This window comes from Poecilia mexicana, unplaced genomic scaffold (assembly GCF_051168715.1).
Source record: "Poecilia mexicana isolate PSO_F unplaced genomic scaffold, ASM5116871v1 scaffold_18, whole genome shotgun sequence".
NCBI classification, from domain to species: Eukaryota; Metazoa; Chordata; class Actinopteri; order Cyprinodontiformes; family Poeciliidae; genus Poecilia; species Poecilia mexicana.
In genome coordinates, this window is record NW_028263387.1 from 2,874,693 (window position 1) to 2,898,132 (window position 23,440).

The 23,440-nt window shown below is 43.5% G+C and overlaps 2 protein-coding genes across 4 annotated transcripts; one reads left to right on the forward strand and one right to left on the reverse strand.

The window, feature by feature from the left end:
- The first annotated feature begins 505 nt into the window (after positions 1-505).
- Positions 506-8,616, forward strand: rab1ba (zRAB1B, member RAS oncogene family a). 2 transcript variants are annotated; one of them, XM_088015734.1, is made up of 7 exons: positions 517-647; positions 745-805; positions 3,132-3,204; positions 3,319-3,414; positions 5,265-5,360; positions 5,478-5,609; positions 5,965-8,616. In XM_088015734.1, the coding sequence occupies exons 2-7, from the start codon at positions 792-794 to the stop codon at positions 6,157-6,159; spliced, it is 606 nt and encodes a 201-aa protein (XP_087871860.1). In that variant the 5' UTR covers positions 517-647; positions 745-791; the 3' UTR covers positions 6,160-8,616. The 2 variants fall into 2 exon arrangements, with proteins under 2 accessions (XP_014853635.1, XP_087871860.1); XM_014998149.2 differs by having other exon boundaries at positions 506-805.
- A 1,370-nt stretch (positions 8,617-9,986) lies between these two features.
- On the reverse strand, positions 9,987-23,406 carry peli3 (pellino E3 ubiquitin protein ligase family member 3). 2 transcript variants are annotated; one of them, XM_088016186.1, is made up of 7 exons: positions 22,922-23,406; positions 15,505-15,705; positions 14,181-14,310; positions 13,987-14,088; positions 12,207-12,431; positions 11,790-11,978; positions 9,987-10,796 (listed from the first exon to the last, which is right to left on the reverse strand). In XM_088016186.1, the coding sequence occupies exons 2-7, from the start codon at positions 15,675-15,677 to the stop codon at positions 10,197-10,199; spliced, it is 1,419 nt and encodes a 472-aa protein (XP_087872312.1). In that variant the 5' UTR covers positions 15,678-15,705; positions 22,922-23,406; the 3' UTR covers positions 9,987-10,196. The 2 variants fall into 2 exon arrangements, with proteins under 2 accessions (XP_087872312.1, XP_087872311.1); XM_088016185.1 differs by lacking the exon at positions 22,922-23,406 and adding an exon at positions 22,144-22,900.
- Positions 23,407-23,440: the final 34 nt, after the last annotated feature.

Here is a 23,440-nt window from a genome sequence, read left to right on the forward strand (position 1 = left end):
TGAGAATATTTCATTCATTCAGATCTAGGATGTGTTATTTGAGTGTTCCCTTTATTTTTTTGAGCAGTGTATATATATATATATATAATTATTATTTTATTTTATTGAGGAGAGCTGTCAGTCACCGTTTTGCAGATTTTATTTATTTCAAGATTTCTCCATGTATTTATAGCATTATTTATGTATTTTATGTATTCATTTACTTCATAATAGTGTTCTAACTCCCACTCAGGTGGCCAAGTAACTGGTTGAAGAGAACAAACTCCGCCGACACGTCGCCGCTCTCCTTGTCGGCTGACTAATGGGGCAGACCCCGTGTCTTATGACGGCTAGAGATGAAAACTCACAGACTGTATATTAGTCTGTGTGACAACCTGAAACCACCAACTTTATTCATATATTTTGTCGTTAATAATTGCAAAATGTGTTTTCTTTCCCTCTGTACTCAAAACGACAGTTTACCAGAGGCGCAGTCCATCTAGTAGTGACACATCACCTTTCGTCACTACCGCACCTGCGCAGTCATCCTTAAACCTTTACCAAGCAGCGAACACAGAAAGGCAGGAGAGAAAGAGGAAAATATAGCATTATACGTGACTGTAGTTGAAATATGTGTGCTTAAAAGAAAGATATTTGAAACAATTAAGGTAGGTTACACAGAGGTCGGTCGTACAGACGGTTATAAATCTTCTAAGTGCCTCAGAATCGAGCCTACCGTCCAGTCATCTGTTCGGTTTGTCGTAGAGGGAAGGAAGAGTGTTCGCCCAAAGAGACGCAGCGCAAGTGAAACCATGAATCCCGAGTAGTAAGTTTTCTCTTTACCTTTCTCAGCTGTAAGACTGCTACTGCTTCTATGTAATGTGCTTTACTGTGGAATATTCCGAACAATGATTGTTTAATGGTCCTGCCGGAAATCTGTCGGATAAACAGGAGCTAGCTGGTTCCCAGGAACAATGCGGAATGTGTCAGTAATCCTCCAAACGTCAGGTGACGACTTCTGTGCCGCTTTGTGTCGGTTCTGCTTCTGCTTCTAGCCGCTACGAAACAACCTGCTGTGGGAGATGATCCAAGAAAAAGCGAATGTTTGGAGAGGACGCTGCCATTTTTACTTTTAGCAGATAGCAACTAAACAAGGATTGCCCGGTTCTGGCATTTAGGCAGAGGCTAAGATGAATCTGAAATAGACACACTTTCACTAATATTTAGTCCTTACGCAGGTTGCGACCAGGCCACACTTTCCTGAACCATCAACAGGCATCATTTCGGCCGGGTGTTTGGCTGAAATGGTGGGGATCTTTGAAATTGTTCTTTTTGCCTCCCATTGACCTGACTCTGAAGCATAGAGGAAACATTTTCAACAGAAACTGCACTCCAGGGGTTTATTAAATAAATAGGTTTCATACCTGCTTAAAGGTTGTTTTGAAAAGGTACTTTTACTCTGACAAACAAGCCTAATCAAAATGCATATTATGATTTATTAAATATGATTGAGTCTCTGTATAATTCTAACATGATCAAGTTTAGAGATTATCCTGCATAATTTCAAACATGTGTGTCTGATTCTTTGTCATACATTAATATGACAAAACATGTATGTGTTGTCATATTAATGGTGTTGTGTCCATGATGAACAAATGGAACCTTTGTTTGGTTGAATTTAAAGGGTCAGTATTATGTATTCTCCAGGCACATAGTGCTATTTTCTAGCACAATCAACTGGTAACTGTTACCTTCAGATGAAATTGTATCTCTGTCTCTTTAAAAACTCCCGCTCTGTCTAAAATCTGCTTTCAGGAAGTCATCACAACATGGCTCCTCTATTAACCCTTTGACAACATTTGATCAGCCTTACACTAAGTTGCAACTCCTATACTGCGCTTAGCAGATGTGCAGTTGCACCATATGTTTGCTAATTGCTGATGGCTAGTCTGAAGAAGCTAATGGGGAAGTCACAGGGAAGGATTACTTTGTGAGACAGAAGTTCTGAAGTTTGTAAACTGGGCTTCCACCATTTTTGAAGGCGGGGCTAGGTCCACCCAAGTGTTTTGCACAGCTGAATGGTTACCATGGGGATTAAAGGATTACTCAAACACGTATGAAAGAGTGAAGGCAACACTCCAGGTATGTTTTTGACGAGGGAATAACATTATAACATCATTTAAAGCTCAGAAAAGTAAACTTTACATAATGCTGCCCCTTTAATTTTTCACAAGTTTTTGTCTATTCATGTTCTTATTTCTGTTAGTACTGAACTGTAACTGATGGAACTACCTGGGCAATGACAAACCCCCTGATCTCACCTTTAGGTTTGTAGTAATAACAGCACCGTCCTGTGAAAGAGATGCAACTGGAAACAAATCTTGAAGAGACAGAAAATAAACGTTTCTTACCTGTGTGAAGTGGTTGGTGATACACCACTTCACCAAGCGGTGAAGTAGCAGGGTGTAGAATCATGGGGTTGATTCGACACCCTGCTACCTTTCACAGTGTGTCTTGTGTGGCACTCAGTATACTGCCACCTTTGTATCTGTGGGGGTGTGTTGATAGGAAGCAGTCTGCGCTTTAAACTCCAAACTGGAATCAGAGGAAACGCACCGAACCACACACTGCATACTGATCAGTGCGTGGCAGCAGCTCAGAGACCTGGAGGACTGGGGTGAACTGACTCTGTGGCTTGGAAAATGTCTTGAGACGATATTATTTGTTCTGAAGTGACGCCATGTAAATTAACTACATTTATTGTTTAATAGAAAACATCCATTAACACAGTGGATTCTCACCTAATCTACCACTATGCTGTAGTGTAGTCACTGAAGCTTTAAATTACATTAGAATAAGTCACAATGCATATTAAATATGTACTTGGTCATAATATTATGAGTAGTTCTGTCAGGTAAAAGCTGATAGAACTGCTCAAAAATCATGATCATGATTTCACTTTTAATTTTTCAGTCATCTTCATCAAACATTCTTAATTAGGTTCCATCTTGGGTCTTTCATATAGAAAAATAAATAAATGCAATTCATTCTGTTAAAATTTTTAATATGTATGTAAATTAATTTAAATTACATGCCAGCCCCTTATAAGAGCACAATTTCTAATTAAAATATTGATATGTTTTTCCTTTCAGTGACTATCTGTTCAAGCTGCTCCTCATCGGAGACTCTGGAGTGGGAAAATCCTGTCTTCTTCTGCGCTTTGCTGTAAGTAGTTCTCTGTACCAGCAGGCGGTTCCCTCCTCATCTTGCAGTCTTTTCTTCTTCTGTTGTCAGACGGAGCCTCTCCAGTTCTGCTTCTCTTTATTTCCTTTTATACAGGATGACACCTACACAGAGAGCTACATCAGCACCATCGGAGTGGACTTTAAGATCCGCACCATCGAGCTAGACAGCAAGACTATTAAACTGCAGATTGTGAGTTTATGCATACTAGTACTGGAACACCAGCTGTGCTGCCAAGCAGCACAGATCTGCCTTGGTTACAGATCCTATTGTACCCCAGAACCCTGTTCAGGGTCCCCCAGGTGTTTTTACATACATGTTCAAAAAACATCCTTTTACACAATGTACAGATGTTTTCATGCACTGAATTGGCCAAAGTGTTCGTGTTCATCCAAATCATTGAGTTCAGTTGTTCTTTTTGCTTCCAACAAGTGTATAAAATGCAGCACCTAGCATGCAGACTAGGACAAAAACAACTGAGCCACGATAACTCACAGAGACGTGTCAATGGACTTCAGCTTTCTGCACAGTAAAAACCTGCAGACCTCCAAAGTTGCTTAGCAATGCTGCGTAGAGGGCTTCATGGTTTCCATGGCTTTGTCCCCCTAAACAAATCTGATCTGTTCCACTTCTGGATGTGGAACTAAATGCTATGTGATAGTTTTCAAAGTGTCTTCGTCATTGACATGACACATGCTTCATAATTCTCCACCAGAAGAAGCCAGAAGAGGAAAATCCAGATGAAAACAATGAAACACAAATTGCAATTATGAAATACTGAAAGCAGTCTGAGTCAGTGAACGCATCACACCCCAACCCAACCACTCCTGGTCTGACTCCACAACCAAACAGACATCTCTACAGAAGCTGCAGTCTGTGCTCCACTGTTATAATTAGTTATTGTTATTACTGTTTCAGTGAGATACAACAGTGTCTTCAGTCAGAGGCTTCTTCTGATGTGCTGTAATACTGACAACTTCTGGAGATGCTTCCTTGTACAGGAGAAGCCACCAGTATGTCATAAAGAACTTTGAATAATATGAGTTACAACAACATTTAATTTCCATTTAGTATCAATAAAATATTTTTGAATTTGGATTTACTTCAACTGAATGTGAGAACGCCTCATGTATGTGATCATCATTATGTTCTCAGTTCCTCTGAGACATAAGCAGCTCCTCTGGCTGTCAGCGACCTTCAGTTGCTTCCAGAGGTGAGAGAATAAGATACTGACAAGATTATTAAAATACTTTTCAGCTTGGTCTCTAACAACATTTCTGGTTTAACAGCAAACATTTTAGCGACTAAAAAGCCTGAAGACAAATGACACAACAGAGCTGCTAGTCAAACTGGGGACACACTAGTGAGTGTTTCCCTGAGAGCTGGGTGCAGCAGCAGGTTTAGCTGCTCTGATGGGTCCAGCAGGTCCAGTCGTTTAGTCAGGACACAAACCAGTTGTTAGTGTGAACACCTAGTCTTTTACCTTAATTACCTAATTACCTTCCAATTAGCTTCAGCATGTTGGGGTAGGGAGTGGGGGATGCCTATAGAAGAAGCTGCTAACCTACTGGAGCATCTCAGCTCCTGGAGTTTGCAGAAAGAAAACAGTGTGATATAAAAACACTTCAAATTTCCCTTATCTGGCTCTAACCAATCTAAGTCTAAATGAATTATTGTTAAAGGTGATTGCTGTTTATTTATTAACCATAACTGGTTAGCAGCAGGGTGGGATGTGGCAGGACTAACCATGTGTCTGTTCCACTGGTTCTGCTGGTTTCATCCTGGCCTGCCTGGTGTCTGGTACCGAGACACAGTAGAGCCTTTAGGTCCTGAGTCTGTTTGCTGACTGCATGGACAGATTGTTAGCTTGTAGCCTGAAAATGCCATTATTACTTATCTAACATCAGTGAATGTTTCTGGAGAAAATAATGAATGTTACACTGTTTTTGATTGGTCCACCATTACATTTTACTATGATATACAAAATCCACGTCATGATTGTAAGCATTTTCTTACTCTTGTCTTCTCTCCTTGGTCATCAGTGGGACACTGCAGGTCAGGAGAGGTTTCGAACCATCACCTCTAGTTACTACCGTGGAGCCCATGGCATCATCGTGGTGTATGACGTGACTGACCAGGTGAGTGCAGGAACAGCCTGATGAATGACAGGGAGTTGGAGCTTAGCCAGGCTGTTTCAGTCGACCCTCCGATTTAACTGAAGCCTTTCAGTTAAATCCGTGCATCGCCTTTTTCAGGAGTCTTATAACAACATCAAGCAGTGGCTGCAGGAAATCGACCGCTATGCCAGTGAAAATGTGAACAAGCTTCTGGTGGGCAACAAGTGTGACCTCACCACTAAGAAAGTGGTGGACTACACAACAGCCAAGGTACGGCCTGTTTCTGATGGAAACTGTGGATGCAGCTGAATGGTTGATTGAGTTGGACAACAGGAAGTTGTATTATCTTCTCAGGAAATAAAGATGTAGGTTTTATAATTTATTACTGTGTTACGGCTTTGATGCACTGAACAGTGAAACTGGTCAGTGTGCTGGTGAAGCTGTCAGGTTTGGTATTGGCAGCGATATGCTTTAAAGTGTTATTGGGTCTGAATATAAATCTGTGAGTGCGTGAACCCAGCTGCTGTCGCAGCTCCTACTCTCTGTCTGAAGGGGGCGCTGTCTGCACCGGTCCCCTTTATGTTTTGGGTTGAATGTTTCACCTTCTTCTTCCTCTTCCTGGCAGGAGTTTGCCGACTCTCTGGCCATCCCCTTCCTGGAGACGAGTGCCAAGAACGCCACCAACGTAGAGCAGGCTTTCATGACCATGGCAGCTGAGATCAAGAAGCGCATGGGGCCAGGGGCCACGGCCAGCGGCGACAAGCCCAACCTAAAGATTGACAGCACCCCAGTGAGGCAGTCTGGAGGTGGCTGCTGTTAAGGGACCCATGCCCTCGCACCCTTAAACCCCACATCTCTTGTGAATCCCTCTTTCATGTTCGTTCTTCCCTTTCCCTCACCTTCATCATTTCATCACTTTAACCCCCCTGACCTCTGCCACTCCGTCCCCAGCCTGCCTTCTTAGCCCCGCCTTCCGTTTAGCACCCTTGGGCATCAGAGAGGGTTGAAAGGTCAGGTAATGACCCCTCAGGGTGCTGATCTGATGGAAGCATGGTGGAATGTTCCAGAGTCTGATGGGTGAAGCTGCAGTGACGCGTTCTGCTCAGAGGACAGAGGATTGTTACAGGGAAGGCTGGTTCACTGAGAGACTTCACCTGTTCCTGCTCACACACTATTGTCCAGTTAGAGTTAAAAAGACTGAAGTCAAGTTTCTTCGCCCCCCTCACCTTCATCCCCACCCGGTTCGGTCCTGGGAGGATTTCCCCTTCTGCTGTTGCTCTCAGACTGTAATCATCACACAAGTTCCCCGTTAAGGCTCCAGATGGCGCTCTCTCAGGCAGCCTCTTCCATCCGTCCGCTTTGTTAGCTTCCTTGTAACCTGCCGTACAAACATTCATTTCCAACATTTGGGGCCTTAAATGTTTGCTGACATCTCAACTCATGTCTTAGCTACATGCTAACATCCCCCCTCTGTCTGTGTACTGACAGAGGAGTACACACACAGATCCAGGTGGTCCACCTGGAGAGTAGGGGTCAGCTGGGGTAAAACCCTGACCTTCAGTGTTCAGAGCACACCTCTCAACTGGGCCTGGGTGGATAAGGATGGTGCCATCCACCCTTATCCACCCAGGCCCTGTGGAGACTGGAATCTATGGCATTAGCTTTCCCTTGATGACTGAACATCGAGACACTAAGTGTTTCTGTCAGCAGGTGGCGTTATTCCTTACAGATTATAGCATTAGAAGAAGGGGAAGCCTTTCATCAGCTTCATTATTGTTGAGGTTTTATTGATATCGGCCCAGTAAGATTTCTGGATAACACGTGAAGCTACAGATGTGTCTGCGATACTGTTGCTGAGACGACCTCTCCGACTCAGTTGTTTGGGTCACAGCTGTTGAACCCATAGTCCCTCATCAAATGACCTGTGATCGTTTTGAGTAAACAGCATCATAACTATTCACGCTCATTCACAGTTCAGTCATGTTGGGCGGTCAGACCTTCCTATTTAACTTCCAGCTGCCCTCCTTTTGCTGGTTAATATTAGATGTGTCACACTTTTATCTAATCTTGTTAGATGATGATAATTATCTGGAGGTGATCCAGTTGGGGTCAGAAGTTTTTTCAGTCTGTTGTAGGAAGGTTTGACAGCAAGGCCTGAGAACCTGGGAGGAGTCTGAATGGACCGGAGGACATTCCAACTGGACTCACCAGTTCTCACTCTCATGTTAATATTGTAGCATCAGAGGGTTAGGAGTCTGTTTCCAAGCCCAGAGCTCTGAGCGATGTTAGAACCGATAGCCATGTCTTAGTGGACTTTAGGGGAACCAGAAGGGGGGGAACCAACGTCCCTCTGCAATAAGTGAACTGTCTTCTAGCAGCACTGAGTCTCCTGCTGTAAACTAGAACTGGAAGTTTTCTGCCGTCGTCCTCCAAAGCTCCTATCTCCTTCTCTTAGTGGTTGTGATGCTGTTCGCTTCATCCTTGGCAACTTCCTCTGGAGTTTCAGGGACTGACTGGTCTTGGCTTGCTGACCGGATATGAACTCCCTGATTTTCCCTTAACCTTCCGTCCCACAGCTGGCGCTCCCCAGAAACACCTGGACGTATTAGACCCCTAGTGGTCAAAGGCACCAACTGACCTGGTTCAGCGCTGTTGCTGGCTGCCTGTCATCACTCTGGGGTGGGGTTTCTGTCGGGTTGAATCTGATGTTGAATAGAGCTTGAGCAGTCGGTGGGTACCCCTCCCCGTCACAGCATCACGCCGTTCTCACATGTAGATGCACAACTAGAAATCATGAATAAAACTTTGTCTAACTCTCACACATGTAAGTTTGGGCTTTGATTACATGTCTTTATATTTTCAGCCAGTCTTTGTATTCTAGGCTGCTGGTTTTGGTGTATTCATTGAATCCTATACTGTTTACTGAATGGAGGTAGGGGGTGGGGGTGCTGATCAGGTGGGGTTTAATAAAAAGGGTGGGGGGGTTTGCTCATGAATGTGGTCTGCATTTACTTTTTTTTTTTTACTTTTCACTTTGGATTGTTTTGGTTAAGGGGGTATTCTGTGTCGTTTGCACAATTCTTTATTGCTTTTTAATAGTTAAATGCAGCAAAGGCACTCATTAGACGGTGTTGGTTAAAAAACACCAGGTAATAGCTGTTGTCACTTTTTTGTCTTGTTTGGCTTGTCCCCTTTGGTTTTGTCTTACTGCAGAGTTTGATCATGTTTCTTTCTGTACATATTAAAAAGATGTATGTAATAAAATTCTGAAAAACAATGATTGGAAACCCAGTCTGAACTCTCTCCTAACGCTGTCTGTGGATCACAGCAGGGTCCCTGTCACTGATGACCTTGCTTTGTTCTGCCTGGAGTCGCTCACCTGTGTGCAGGAAGCGTCTCCTCAGTGAATCACTGCTGACACGGCAAATAAAACCCACATGACATTTCATAATCGCTTTTGCTCCCACTGCTGGCAGGACTGTCATCCAGATCCAGACTTCATGGCACAAACACAGCCTTGAAAAGCCGATTCCCTTGAGATGTATGGAAGGGCATAAGTTGGAGCAACATCAAGCTTTAAGAGTCGTGTGCGTTCGCTCTCCACCTGCAGGAGGTCTAGGGGGGCTGCAGGTGACCTTCAGTTATTTTTAGTAACAGGATAACATGCTGTCTGCACAGCTGGTATTATGGGGAGCCGATTGTAAAATTACAAACCAAAAAAACTAACAGCAATATGTTGGTTTATTCAGCCTGTGTTGATTTAGTGTGTGTGGGTGTGTGTGTGTGAACCCAGCTGCAGCCGCAGCACCTGGTGTAACCTGCTGTCAGTCTGAAGGGGGCGCTGTCTGCACCTGTTCCCTTTATGTTTCATCAGGAGAAAAAACTCATTTTTCAGTTATTTTTTGACCGTGCTATTAATACATTTATAAATTTGTCATAAATGTATTAATAGCTCCAAATAATTGACTCACTAGCTTAATATTTAGCTCCAAGATTATTATTTTCTAAGCCAAACATTTAATTTATAAACTAAATATTTAATTTGCTAACCCAAAAATTAGGTTGCAAATTAAATATTTAACTGACTCAAAAAAAAATTAATTAGGGTTCATTTGAAAAATGAATATACTTTTTTTTCTCTTATTATGACAGGTTAAATAAACCAAAATATTGCTGTTAATTTTTGACTATGTAACTTGACAACAGGTACTCCATAAGGCAGGGCTCAAAGACACAGAAATCTGAACTGTTTACAAAGTGAGATTTACCATAATTCATTTCTGAATGCTGTTGGTCAGGGAATATCTAAACCCAACAGAGTCGCAATCCTGACTGAAACAGCAACCATTGAAATGGAAGCAACAGAGTGCCAGTGTGGCATTTTCTGGAAAACAAAATAAAATCAAAACAACAGAAATGTGTATTTTGTCACATAAGGTGGGGCTGTTCCTGTATGCTGAGTCCTGTTGCACCATAACTGTACTATGTTCCCAAATCTTTCTGAAGCCCCTTCAGGTTTGACATTCTGTCATCTGTATTCCTTCATACATCCCACAGCTCAACCAGGTTACTTCATCCAGGCAGTCTTCCTCAGTGGACCCACTGACTCAAGGGTAGCACAGAGCAAATGATATTAAAAGACCATGATTCAATTCAACACTATTTATTTACATTTTCTCCAGACAGCTCTTCCATTCAAAGCCTTGGCATCTACTATTGCTTTTAGTTTTATCACGGAAGGAGTCATCTTCCTGTACATCAGCGCATTCACATTTTTGCTCGAGAACACAGTCCTTAGTCACCAGTCATTCACTGAAGTCCTTCATCCTGGGAGAGGCTCCTGTGTGTGTGTGAGCCTCAGTCGACGGGCCCCTGGAAGATGAGTTTGACGTGGCCCTGCTCCCCCGTCAGCCAAGTACCGCAGAAGGGACAGGCAGCGTGGAAGGCATGCGTGCCGTGGGGCAGCGGGATCTGGCTCCATCCCACCACTGTCTTTTCAGAGCACACATGGCCACAGGGACAGAAGGCATGTGTGGGGGGGCCGGCGTCCAAGTACAATCCGCCCTCACAGCCTAACCACAAAGGCACATAGGGGCCCACCCTCCTGCACATCGGACACTCTCTCTCACCAGTGCCGGCTGGTGCTGTGCCCCCCGGACTGGTGGGCCCTTTCTCCTTGCGATAGCCCCAGTTGTGGTATCCGTGCACGTGGCCACAGTTGACATAGACCCAGGGCTGCTTCTTGTCAACAATCTCGCGCTGGGCCAGGCTGGGGAAGGCCAGGGTGTTGAAGCCAACAGGGCACTGGGGCCGAGCGGCGTTCAGCTCCTGCCGAAGGGACTCCAGCTGCTTGAGGGTGGGAATGTGGCGCAGTCCGGCAGGAGTCCGCCAAAGCAGGGTGGCCCCACACAGGTCGATGAGAGAACCGTCCTGGAGAGTGTTTGACTCGTTTTCAACCTGAAACAAGACCAGAGGAAGACCAAAAGGTAGAAAAACATTGTTAGAAAAGAGCATCACTGTCTGATTTCCTGTTCCAACACCAATAATCTTCTTAATCTTTTCTCTGCATCGTCCTAAAGGTCTTTAGAACAGATGGTTTGTTCTGCTGTAGGGGAATTTCCAACTCAGTTTAGATGCATCTTTTTAAGGTTTGCATTATAAACTACAGTTTTGGTCACAGTTATCCATAACTCTGGTAGGTTTAAGGTAATCTTTAATTTGATCAATATGTTGGTTTTAACTCAGTATTAATGTTTTGCAGAAGTTGAGGGCAGTAAAGATTAGGGTGATAGCACAGAGGCCTTCCAACAGCTTGGAGCTAATCACCAAGAATAAATAATTGAAAACATAAAAGAAGGGTTTGATAACTGTAAAGTCAGTAAATAATTGAATAAATGTGAATAGAAACTGCATGGGGTTCTGGTGAACCCCGTGGAGTTATTATTAAAAATGGATCCTCTCCTTCAATTGTGTCATTTCTTTTCCTGATCAGAATCAAACTTCTTGGTTGAATAAAAATAATTATAAATCTAAACCCAACATGAACAACAAAGTTTCTTATGGTGGCTTTTCAGTCCATGTTGGTTCCTGGTTCTTCACTCTGAGGAAAACTGAACTCTTGTTTCCAGCTTCAGCCAGCGTCTGAAGAAGCTCAAGGTTTTCTTCAGACCTCGGGCTTCGTTGAACATTTCACAGTAACACATGCTCACCTTTGACCTCTGACTCAAAACACAACGGGTTCCTCCATTTAACTCATATCTAACTCAGCGTATGCAAACATCTGAGTTTAAAGAAACTAATAACATATTTTGTGGTAAATGAAAATAAATGTAATAACTGAAATTCCAATCTGAGATCATTTCAGCAACTGAGAAAAACTGTTCTTATGAAGTGTATCTGGTTTTGCATGCACAGTTAATCAGAGGTAGTGGTTTGTATTGTTCATCTCACCAGTTTCCCCCTCTGCTGGGCTGAGCGGGTCTCCCTCAGGGCGAACACGTTGCCACACACTGAGATCTCCCTCCACACACCCGGAGCAGGTTCAGATACAAACTCTCCGGCCGGATGCATCACCAGAACCCCGTTGGTGGTGAGGCCGTCCATCAGGCCGTCTGAGGTCCTCCATTTGGCAGCCCGTTCCTGACATTTAACACACGCACACACACAGACTGTTGGGATATAGCTAAAACTGCAAATGTTACTATTCTCTTTCTAAACTGAACATAATTTACACCTTGGCAATGGACAGAAATATTCAAACATCTAAAAATAAACCTAATAGAAAGAGAAAGTGTGTTATAATTTTTAAAAAATCTCTGAAAATGACTCTTTGACTTCTGTTTTACCAGGAGGAAGGCAGAAACTGACCCCTAGGAAGATGTTTTTGGAGGAGTCGAAGCCAGCAGCGTAGATGCGGGCCGTGTAGGGAGCACTGCGTTCACACATGATGCGACAGGCGTAGCGAGAGATGGTGCTTTGGGCCGACTGGCCTCCTCCACCACCCTCCCCCGTTGCCCCCCCACCGTGACCGCTGCTGCTGCCTGCCGTGTCCGTGACCACAAAGTCAATCATGCTCTCTGTAGATCTGCCGATCTGAGGGCAGCCAGACAGAGGTCGTTGTCATCACAGAGACAAATTCATCATGACTGAAACATGAAGCAGCAGCAGGGGAAGAATGTGTTTGAGAGCCGCTATGGAGGAGCCGGACCTGGTGGCCGGCTTCGCCCAGGCAGCCCACTATGCCTACATCACTGTTTCTGTTTTTATTTTACAACTTTATTGATTAGATGCAAAAAGTACTCAGAACTAGTTGTCTAAATAATCGTTATTTTGACATAACTGATGCTAAAAATTTAATTCAAAAATACCCATTTGTGTGAAAATCATCATAAATTGGCCCAGTCACTGCAAAAACACAAAGTCTGACCGAGTATTTTTATCTGGTTTCTACCACGAATATCTTAGAACAAATGAAGTAAGATGAACTTTTCATCAAGAACTTGGAGCTTGGTTAAGTCAATAATTCCTTAATATTGATGAAAAATTACTAGCTCTATTCGCAGATTATTTCACTTATAAGAAGACATTTTTTCATGTTATAGGTAGAATAAAGAGAAATAAGTGACGGTGGCAACCCACCTGACCTGCTGGTGTTGAATTGAAACTGAATATTATTATAAACTGCCAATGGAACTACAACATTTTTAATCATTATTAAGGAATTACTGACTTAAACAAGCTTTTATTTCTTGCTGAAAAGTTACTTGTAGTAACTTAGTTAGTAGTTAGTTTGTTTTATTTCAAGTGTAATAAAACAAAACTTCTAGTGAAGTTAGAAACTAGACGTAAAATACCTGGTAAGATTTTGTGTTTTTGCAGTGTTCACATTGACCTAAACATTCAGTCTCTTCCATCCTGCTTTACAGGCACAAAGCTCTGATTGTTCTGTTTTACTCTGGAACCAGTTAAGTTGTTTTTTGTAACGGGGTCGAGGTTAATGTGGTCAGTAATAATAACACAGGTAAACTTCAACAAAGGTGTGGCCAGATTGAAGCTGACAAACAGCAGAAAGAGGAGCGAATCCATAGCAACCAATCCTGCAAAATGACCAGAAAGTTAGATCCTTTACAACGCAGCTTCTGATTACACCCAGACACGAGAAGAAAAAAAAAGCTTTTATGTGCCATAGATCCACGTTTGTTTTGATACACAATTTATTTTAATACAGAATGACTCTTTGTTTAGAGCTGTATGGTGGTGCAGTTGGTATCTGCTGGAAGGTTCTGGGTTCCAGTCTTTCTGCAGGTCTACGGGTTCTGTCTGGGTACTCTGACTTCCTCCCACTGTCCTAAAACGTAACTGTTTAACACACACACGACCCCTCACATCTTTTAAGCATGTACAAGTGTGTTTATGGACATTCTAACACAATTAGTTCTGATTTTGATTCTGTTTTCTGAATAGAAACGCTACACCTGGTTAACCTGTCTTAGGATTTTTTTAAAGAAGTTTTCAGGTTTGTGTGGAGGAAGGGAGGGGTGTGTGTGTGTGTGTGTGTGTGTGTGTGTGTGTGTGTGTGTGTGTGTGTGTGTGTGTGTGTGTGTGTGTGTGTGTGTGTGTGTGTGTGTGTGTGTGTGTAAGAACCTACTTGAAACATGTCTGTGTTGATGTCATGTGTGTACTCCACAATGACAGAGTGGCTCCGTGACAGTGTGTAGGAGATGCTGTGCTGGCTTTTGTTGCTGAGAGCCTGGCAACAGGAAGGTCAAAGGTCACTGCATGGTATTGTGATGTGTCCCACTGATATTTTTTGGTGGAGAAAGAACATTTTAGGGTAACTACCTTTGACACCAGTGGTGTTGAGACATTGTGGATAACATCCGGCTTGACCCCGTTGGCTTTAGGTCTCTTATAAAGGGCAAGGCGACTTCTTCTACGACCTTTGTCACCATTTGCCAGCGACCCATTGTGGCTGGGAGGAATAAGAACAAAAGATTTAATATGTAATACTACTATTGAGCCCAGTTCAATTCACTTTATTTATATAGCACCAATTCACAACACATCTCAAAGCATTTCACAGAAAAACAGTCATTATTAGTCCAAAGTTGCTAAAACCATAACAGGGTGAAAGCGATTCGAGTTCAGGCTGTGGTAAACTTAAATAGCTTAATTAAAAATAAATCAGGATGTTATGTCATCTGTCCATCGTTTCCTATTTAAACAAAAGATTTAGACTTAAAGGTTTAATATTTTGCCATTCCTACATTAATCACCTGCAGCCAGATACTGAATCTGAATGTCAAACACTGTAGTTGTTTTAGATATCTGAATCATTGAAATAACTGTACAGTATGTCTCATTTTCAAACAATAAACTTCATATGTGCAAGCAGGAAAATTGATCAAATACCTTTTGATTGTAGAAATACTACAAAGTCAAATTAATCCTCAAACCTGCTAGTCACAGTTATTCCATTACAACATGCTTCCACTACAGAAATAAAACAACAATAACCTTAAGAATGAGTTATGGAAAAACCACCATCACTTCTACTGAATATAAGTTCAGATAAATTTACTGCAGCAATAAGATCCAGGCTTCTGTTCTTGCCAGAAACGGTGCAGTGTGAATTTGTCTCTGGGTGTCCTCCCAACGTCCAAAATCACACACATCAGTTTAGTGGCAGCAGACTCAACCACCATGCAGGGATTCACATCATGGAAGCTTTTCTGTCTTTCCCAGTTCCTCCTCCCAGTCAGCCCAGCATGTTTCCCTTCATCATCTGAACAGTTTGCTTCTTTATCTTGATCTCTAATCTGAACCTGAAACTCATTTTGGTAACACTTTATTTGAAGAGATGAGCATAAGACTGGCATAACACTGTCATGAACATGAAGGAGTCTTCATGAATGTTTATGACTTTTGTTATAAAGTGTCATTCAGTTAATAATGACTCTTTTAATGCAAAGTTGACACTTTTAATTGACTTTTAATGCAACGTTTAGTGCAACTTTGAATCAAAAGTTGACTAGTGACAGACTAGTCAGCCACTAGTAAGACTAGTGGCTGACTAGTCTGAGTGACTAGTCAGCCATTCAGACTCGCCTCAAGAATTAGTCATGAGAAAAAGCGTTTGGTGAGAGTGTCCGCTGCACGACCTCACCCCAGGATGATGAGCTCGCCGTACTTGATCGGCTCCTTGTCCTCAGAAATGACTCCGTCGTGTGGCTGTGAGCTGGAGCCCAGAGGAGGGGAGGGCTGGCTCTTGTTGCAGGACGGGCGCAGCTCCAGAGATGGGGGGGGACACAGCGCCTCTGAGCTGCCCTTCAGAACCATGCCCACCGGCCACAACTGGGGCTCGCTGCTGAGGAGCAGGACACAAAGACGGTCACAAAACGATTCCTCCTTCTTTTGAAACACTACAAGCCTATTCACACACTCTGAATTCAGCTGCAAATGCAAATGAGAACAACATTATCATTGTAGGAACAGCAGCGGGACCTTCTGTCCTACACACACACACACACACACACACACACACACACACACACACACACACACACACAGACACACACATTACTGAGTCACCTAGCTCCTCTGACTTCAGTTTGAGAGTCAAAGCTCAGTCCATGTGTCTGTGAACAGATTCAGTTTGGCTCTGAATGTCCAACACTATTAATAATCAGAAGTGGGCAAGACCACCTACACATGGAAAACAGAGCAGTGCAGAGCATCACAGAGCTCTCACTCTTTGTTCTCTCTTTGAAAAGGTTAGGTAACCATCCTGGGATTATTAACGGCACATCCCAAATTTGGGCATCCTCTTTGTTTTCTAATTCCCGGTCAGCGTTGAGGAACAGTCTGAAGCCTTCAGGTAGAACCAGAAACACTAATAAAGGAGGTTTTGGACATGTGTCACACACAGTGGTGGCTGTTTTACTTCAGAGAAACTCAGAGGATCTGGACGAATGAGACACACCTCTAAATAAAAAAAGAAACAGGGGAATTTACTGAGGGCTTATTTACAAACCATTACATGAAATAATTAGCCAGAGTTAACAACAGTGGATGATTGGCTGGGCTTTGAATGGTAAATATTAAGTAGCAAATAACCAAGAAACTAATAGGTTGTTGTTCAAACATGAAATGATTCTCATAATGAGAAGAAGTGTGTTTAAGCAGTGACATGGTGTCACAACCTGACAGCTTTATACTCTTCAGAAATACTTCCCAGCCTCCTCATCCTGATGCAGCAGGTTGAGGATCCAACATGTTCTTAGGGTATCACTTTGATTCTGAACTGCAACATGAACGTCTTCTGGACTCAGGCAGAACAAGATGGCTGAAATCCTCACACTGCCCAGAACAGAGCAATGCTTTAGGTTAGACTGTTTCACAGGAGACCAGTCACCTTATTCCTCCTAGTATTTTGCTAATTCAGAGCATGATCCAAAACATGTGGATCCTGTCAGAGCCAACACCAGGCCCAACAGAACCTCTGTTCAGCCCAGGAAGGATCACTGGATCAATGGGTGGAGAGCCGGTCAGGGCTGAGGGATCTCCGGCCGTAACCACAGCAATCAAAGAGCTTGGGCGGACGGACACGAAAGAATGAAGGCACTAAAATCTACATTTGTTTTTCTGCTCTTGCTGTAATTCTGACAGGTAGAGGACAAGCATCCTGAAAACAGAGATCTGCATCTGTAGGCACTAACAGTAAAGGAGCCATTAGGTACTTTTAGATCAATTCAGTTCAGTTCATTTATATAGCTCCAATTCACAACAAACGTTTCAAGACACTGTGCAAAAAAAAAGTCATTTCAGTTCAAACACAATTTAATCCTAATTATTAGTCATTGCCTTAAGTTCAGTTTATTATTCAATGTTTCTGTAAGGAAACCCAGCAGAGCATCAAGTCATTGACCTGCAGCGTTCAGTCATCCTGGATGACAACATAGAGACAATCACTCTGTTGAGTCGTTGACTTTACAGCAATCCCTCATACAGAGCATGCATGTAGCGGCAGTGGAGAGGAAAAACTCCAGCTTTAGAATCAGCTTCTCAGGACTGTGGAAGAAAAACAGCATGCTGAATAAAAACGTCTCCAGTCGAGCTTATCATAAAGAAAGCTTTAAGTCCAGATCAGATCAGAACCCTGGTGATAGACGGAATCTAAACTGACTGCAGTGATGACCTAAAGCCATCACTATAGCCACCATGATGCTACCAGCCCACACTGTTTGTTCAGTGAGCAGAGAGGCATCTGAAAACAGGGAGAAACACGCCCCCTGCTGTTGGAACAGCGTTGGTTAGGTTGCACCGTTCTGATAGGCTGACTGTAGTCTGCGTCACCTCTGCAACCTCGAGCATCAGATCTGTGCCGTCTGCAGGAAATGAGACAAAAAACTCAGTTTCCTGTTTTGTTTCACGTTTTGGTTCAGTTTTGTAGAGAAAATGTTCAACAGACCAGAAGGTAACTAACACCAAACCTCAACTTAACCTTATCAATGTAAAGTACATGGCTTACATTAGAACTGAGACACCTGACAGGAGTTTAAACATGGTCTGTCTGTGATGACAGACTGCAGAGAGGAACTTAGTGAGGAGTTTTCTTGAACATCAGCATGACAACTTTGTAGGTACCAAATCTTTCATGGAAATTTGGTTACAGAAATAAAAGCCTTATTTCATCCAGTGAGCTCAGTTTGTCTCCCTGCTGTATTTCACTGCTGCCAGCCTTTTTGCACAGTAAATATTCTAGCTGAGCTGAATAAATTCCAAATACTGTATGAGAGCAAAAGAAATACACCCTGCATAGTGGAGTGGATGTTGACAACAAGAGAACAGAGGGAGCAGATTTAGAGGTGGGAGTGAAAACAGGAGAGGTGGGAGGTCCAGGAGGTTCAGCTTTGGTGGGAAAAAAAACAGAAAAGCTTGAATCCATCTTTGGACAGAGATGATGGAAGAAGAGAAGAAGAGGAAGTAGAGTGTATGGGTGTGTGTGTGTGTGTGTGTGTGTGTGTGTGTGTGTGTGTGTGTGTGTGTGTGTGTGTGTGTGTGTGTGTGTGTGTGTGTGTGTGTGTGTGTGTGTGTGTTTGTGTGTGTGTGTCCAGATTTGGCAGGCTGATGGATTGCCAGTGTTGTGCCCACCCATATTCTAACGAAGCCACAGTCCCACTGTGTGGGCAGGAAGCGACAGACATGGAGAAGCTGTCTGATGGAGGAAGAGGAGAACACAGAGGAAGAGTCTGCAGAAGCACAGAGGAGAAAGGCGAGCTCTCGCTCAAAAGCACAAAGATCATCTAGAGAACATTTTGATCCTTTTCAGGTAATTTAAGTGGATTTATTTCTGTTAGCATCACTTCCTGTTTCATTTCCAAACATAATCTTCCTGCTAACTCCACCCACAGCTCCACCTTCACAGCACTCAGCCATCAGCTGCAGGTATTCACGGCTGCAGCCCTCACTGTGACCTTCAGAGCTTGGATCTTCTCTGCAGTTTTATGGCTGCTGCTTCTGCAAAGAACTGAGTCTAGAAGCATAGATCTACATTTACCTCCCTTATGATTCCACATAAGCTTCCTACAGTAGATGATTGGCCAGTGGAGCCACTGCTCCTCTGATCCACCTCCAGGCTGATAGATGGAGAGTTTAACTTAACATTGCCCTGCAGGATCTGACAGCAATTAAGTTCATGCCATTAATATACATCCAATATATATCTATGTCTTCACTTAGCTTATTAATAAAAAAAACTTCTTCAATCCCCATGATGTGATTATAAACATGATCTTCTTGTGAAATAAAATTATCTTACATCCAGCCTGTGATACAGAGATGAGGAGTCTTCAGTCGTTCTTTCATTTGTCTTAAAGCTCATATCTACCTCCGATTTTTTACACAAGGGTTCTGCTGAGTGGATATGAGTAGTCAGTAGCTCAAATCCATTAGATCGGCTCATAATCCCACTCAGAATCAGGACTGGAAGATTCTGTTACTGCTGATCTTGGGTAACGTAGAAATAGTTTTTAGATCTCAGAACCCTCCACTGTTTCACCATTTATGTCATCAGTGCAAATGGCAACATGGGAAAAAAATGAAATAAAAATGTTTTCATAGTTTGAGCAATGCAGTCTGAAGGACATTTTTCCCATCTCAAAAATACAATAATAATTCCTCCTGATAATGATCAGGACCCATGTTTTATTAACATTAAAGATGGGTTAGATTTACTCTGATTTACCTTTTCATGCAAATCACTCACTGTGAACATGTCACTGAACATGTTGAGTGGATTTGATTCTGACCACAGTAACCGTCTCTTGTAAATGTACAGTGCTACAGAAGATAAAACTCTTATAAATCTAGTAAATATTACTCTGCATGCAGGCTCAGTTGTTCTGTTTTGCAGTGTTCTACAAGGGAGGAAGACAAACCGGTGCACCTCAGTGGTTTGACTGGCCGTTAGCTTCACAGGAAACCTTCTGAAATCTGCTCTCTTTATTGAAGCACAGTGTTAAATATGTGATGTACTGCAAGGAAATTCCACAGAATCTCCCTTTAGTGGATCCAGCTAATATTTTTCGGATATCGGAACATCATCCCGTTTCCTTCTACCTTTCTCACTGTCTGCCGGGCAGGTGGGAAAGGTCGAAGGAAACAGAGGTAAAAAGGAGGAGATAAATTGATGATCTTCAGGAACAAATGATCAGGTTGTGTTTTGTGAGAAATGAGCTTTAGCTTCAACAAAACCTGTACAGCTTTTCTCCTTGTGTGGAAGAATTTCTCTATTTTGTCATTGTATTTCCGGTCATCTGTCTGAGCTTTAAGTCCATATGAACCAGTTCAGACACGACAGCACAAGAAAGGACAGCTGCATAATTTACATGGTCATGTAACAGTGTCTGTTGGCGCCTCAGTCCACTCCCTACTAAACCAGAGGCTCCAGCACTCCGTCTGCTGCCTCAGACACAGAGCCAGTGGAGGAACCTTCTGTGCTCTGCCCAAGTTTTCAGGGTCAGAATTTCAGGGCTGCACTGCAGCAAATATTAGCTGCTGTGTTCCCAGAGGAACCCCCGCCGTCATTCCACTTCCACAGCAGAATTGGTCCGGGCAACAAGTCCAAAAATGGTGAAATAAGCTAACATTATCAGATCATATTAAACTGCATTGTGAAGCAGAACTAGAGGGATCTGAATTAAAAAGGAACACTCTGTTACAGGGCAGAGTCTGCAGAGCTGAGGGTGGAACAGGTTGCCACACATTAGAGTAAATATGGACTAATTGAATGGATGTGTGAAGGTGTTTTCTTTTTTCAAGGTGGACTGAGGTCATCGTTGAAGAATCAGGTATACAAGTTAGAATTTTACTGTAAGTGTTCATAAATACACCAGGTCAAAAGTATACATACATCCCAGTGAAAATTAACAAACCTTCTGCAGCCATCACCTGCTGCTGGTCGAGTTCAAGTTAACAGAAATGGATTTATTTCCTGTTGGTCCAGCTGAGCTACCCTGAAGCGTTTGTTGTCCTGCTCTTTGTTTTCCAAAAAAAAAAACAACAACAACAAAAAAAAAAACAAAGAGCAGGCTGAAGGATTTGCACACTTTGTACAATGACCCAGAAAGACTTGCAGCAAAACAACCCCACAGCATAATGCTGCCTTCACCATGTTTGGCAGCATCATGGTCAAATCTACACATCAATTCAGTTGTTGGGCAACAAACAGCCTAGACATATACATCTTATTTACATAAATAAATATATAGTCAAATTAATGCCGTTATGTAGATAATTTCACATTGAAACACTTGCATTCAAACTTGACCCAACTAATGACACAAAGTTAAAGTTAGTTTATAATGCATACTGAAAACAATGTTTATCTAAAGAGGTCCAGCCGACTGCATCGAATTCATAACAATCCCTCCCAATTAACAAATACAACAGTGGATAGTTGGTTGTATTAATCCCTCAGACTGCCCAAGCATTGTGGACTCTCCTGTAACAGGAAGAAACCTCCAGCAGAAGCAGAACCTGGATCAGTGTGAGCAGCAAACAACTGGGTGTTTGAGAAGACAGAGCATGCACACAGAAACCACAGATCCACTGAAACCAGTCTGTTAGTGGTTTTATTAAAGAAGAGCAACACAGCTTAACTGTTAGACTATCAGGCGATAGAACAATCCATCATATGACGCTACTGCTACATAAAGGCAGCACTCGCTACTTTGATGCCTTTGTCCTGGAGACACATTATGAAACAGAAAGACAGAGCCAAGCACACCACAGAGAGAGGCTATGTTCACAGCAACAGCTCTGACATTTAGTGAGCAAGGCAACTATACAGATAGCAAGCTCAGAGATAAATGTTTAACCAACATGCTAATTCACGTGCCAATAAGTGGAATTGGACTATCAAAATAAAAATTGTTAATTTTAATATTATTATTATTATTATTATTATTATTACAGCGTGACTTTACAAGTGGCCCCCATAACAAAGCAGCTTAGCTTGCTCATGCCTTAGGCCGACTATGGAAGCAACAGATTCGTGAAGAGCAGTTCACAGCACCATGAACTGGGTGACCCTGAACGCATCACATCATGCTGTCAGAAACGGAATTCTCTAGAATCTAATGGAGATGCAGGCCCGGAGCAGCCAGAACCACGGCTCTGGACCTGATCTGACCTGCGGCTGGGAGCCAGCTTTTGTTTCCTCCCAGCAGGACAGGCTGTACATGAGTCATTACTCAGCAAACCGGGCTGTTTTGGAGCAGGAGCAAGAAGAAGCTGTCGCTACCTTGAATCTGCCATTTTGAGCTGCCGTCCCACCACGGCCTCTCCTCCTCCATCCACCCTGGAACCATCTAGAAGACAGGAAACACCTCAGCAGGCCGCCAATGCGCCACACAAGGGAGATTTATTTCGACTGAAAGAGCGTCCCTTCTCCACGTATTGTTCCCGCCTGCGGCGTCTGGCTGCGGCTTGCCTTTTCCCATGACAGCCTCCCTCTTCCTCCGCCTCAGAAACACAGTCGGACTGGGACCAAAGGCCGGACGAAAGCAAACAACCACAACAGGAAACCGACAACCCTTGTTCTGCCTCTCGGTGGAGAAATGAAGCAGCATCTCGGGATGCTGGAGACGTGCGCAGAGCCCTGCTCGCACAGGGGACTCCATCACACACACACACACACACACACACACACACACACACACACACACACACACACACACACACACACACACACACACACACACACACACACACAGTACACCCTTACGCAAAAAACACACAGCTGATCAGCCATACATACTGACGATGATGATGCTGATGCAGAGGTTCCCAGACCTGGTTCAGATCTCAGCCGTCACTAATACCGACACAACCCAGAGGATGGAGAGGAAAGGAGAGGCTGCTGAAGGAGCAGCAGCCCGCCAACAAAGAGCAGACAGCATCCTCCATCACCTCTATATCATCCTCTCACCAGCAGGAAAACACACAAACAAGCTCAGGCGGCCCCTTCCTGCTCCTGCGATCATTCTAAAGACATAAAGCCCCCAGCCGGGGGTCCGTACCAGCTGTCTGCCAGGGGAGGTCCAGTACCGGTTCGGTTCTGTGGGATTCCTTCTGCCGGTAGAAGAGAAGGCGGGCTCCGTCTGTTCCTGCACAGCCTGGATCAATACGAACCAGAGTGAGGAAGGATGAGAGGCAGAGGAGGATCAGGGCGTCAGGCGCGTCATCGCCTCCCATCAGGAGACACGTCCGCTGCTCCCGGATGTTATCAGACAGCCAAACCCCTCCTTCCTACTCTCTGTCTCCCTCTCCGCTTCTGACATCAAGTCCGGGATGAATAATGGCGGAAAACACCCAAGCAAGCAGCGTCGACTCTACGGGATCCCGATGCTGGACGTTTAAAGAACCGTCCGCAAACATCGGTGAAGGTCCGCAGTTCCATCATCTAACAACCCCCATGACCCCACCTACTCTCCTGGCTGCGACCGCAGAAAAAGACGCGTCAGCGTATAAACAGGCATAGCCAAAAGCCTGACACACACACACACACACACACACACACACACACACACACACACACA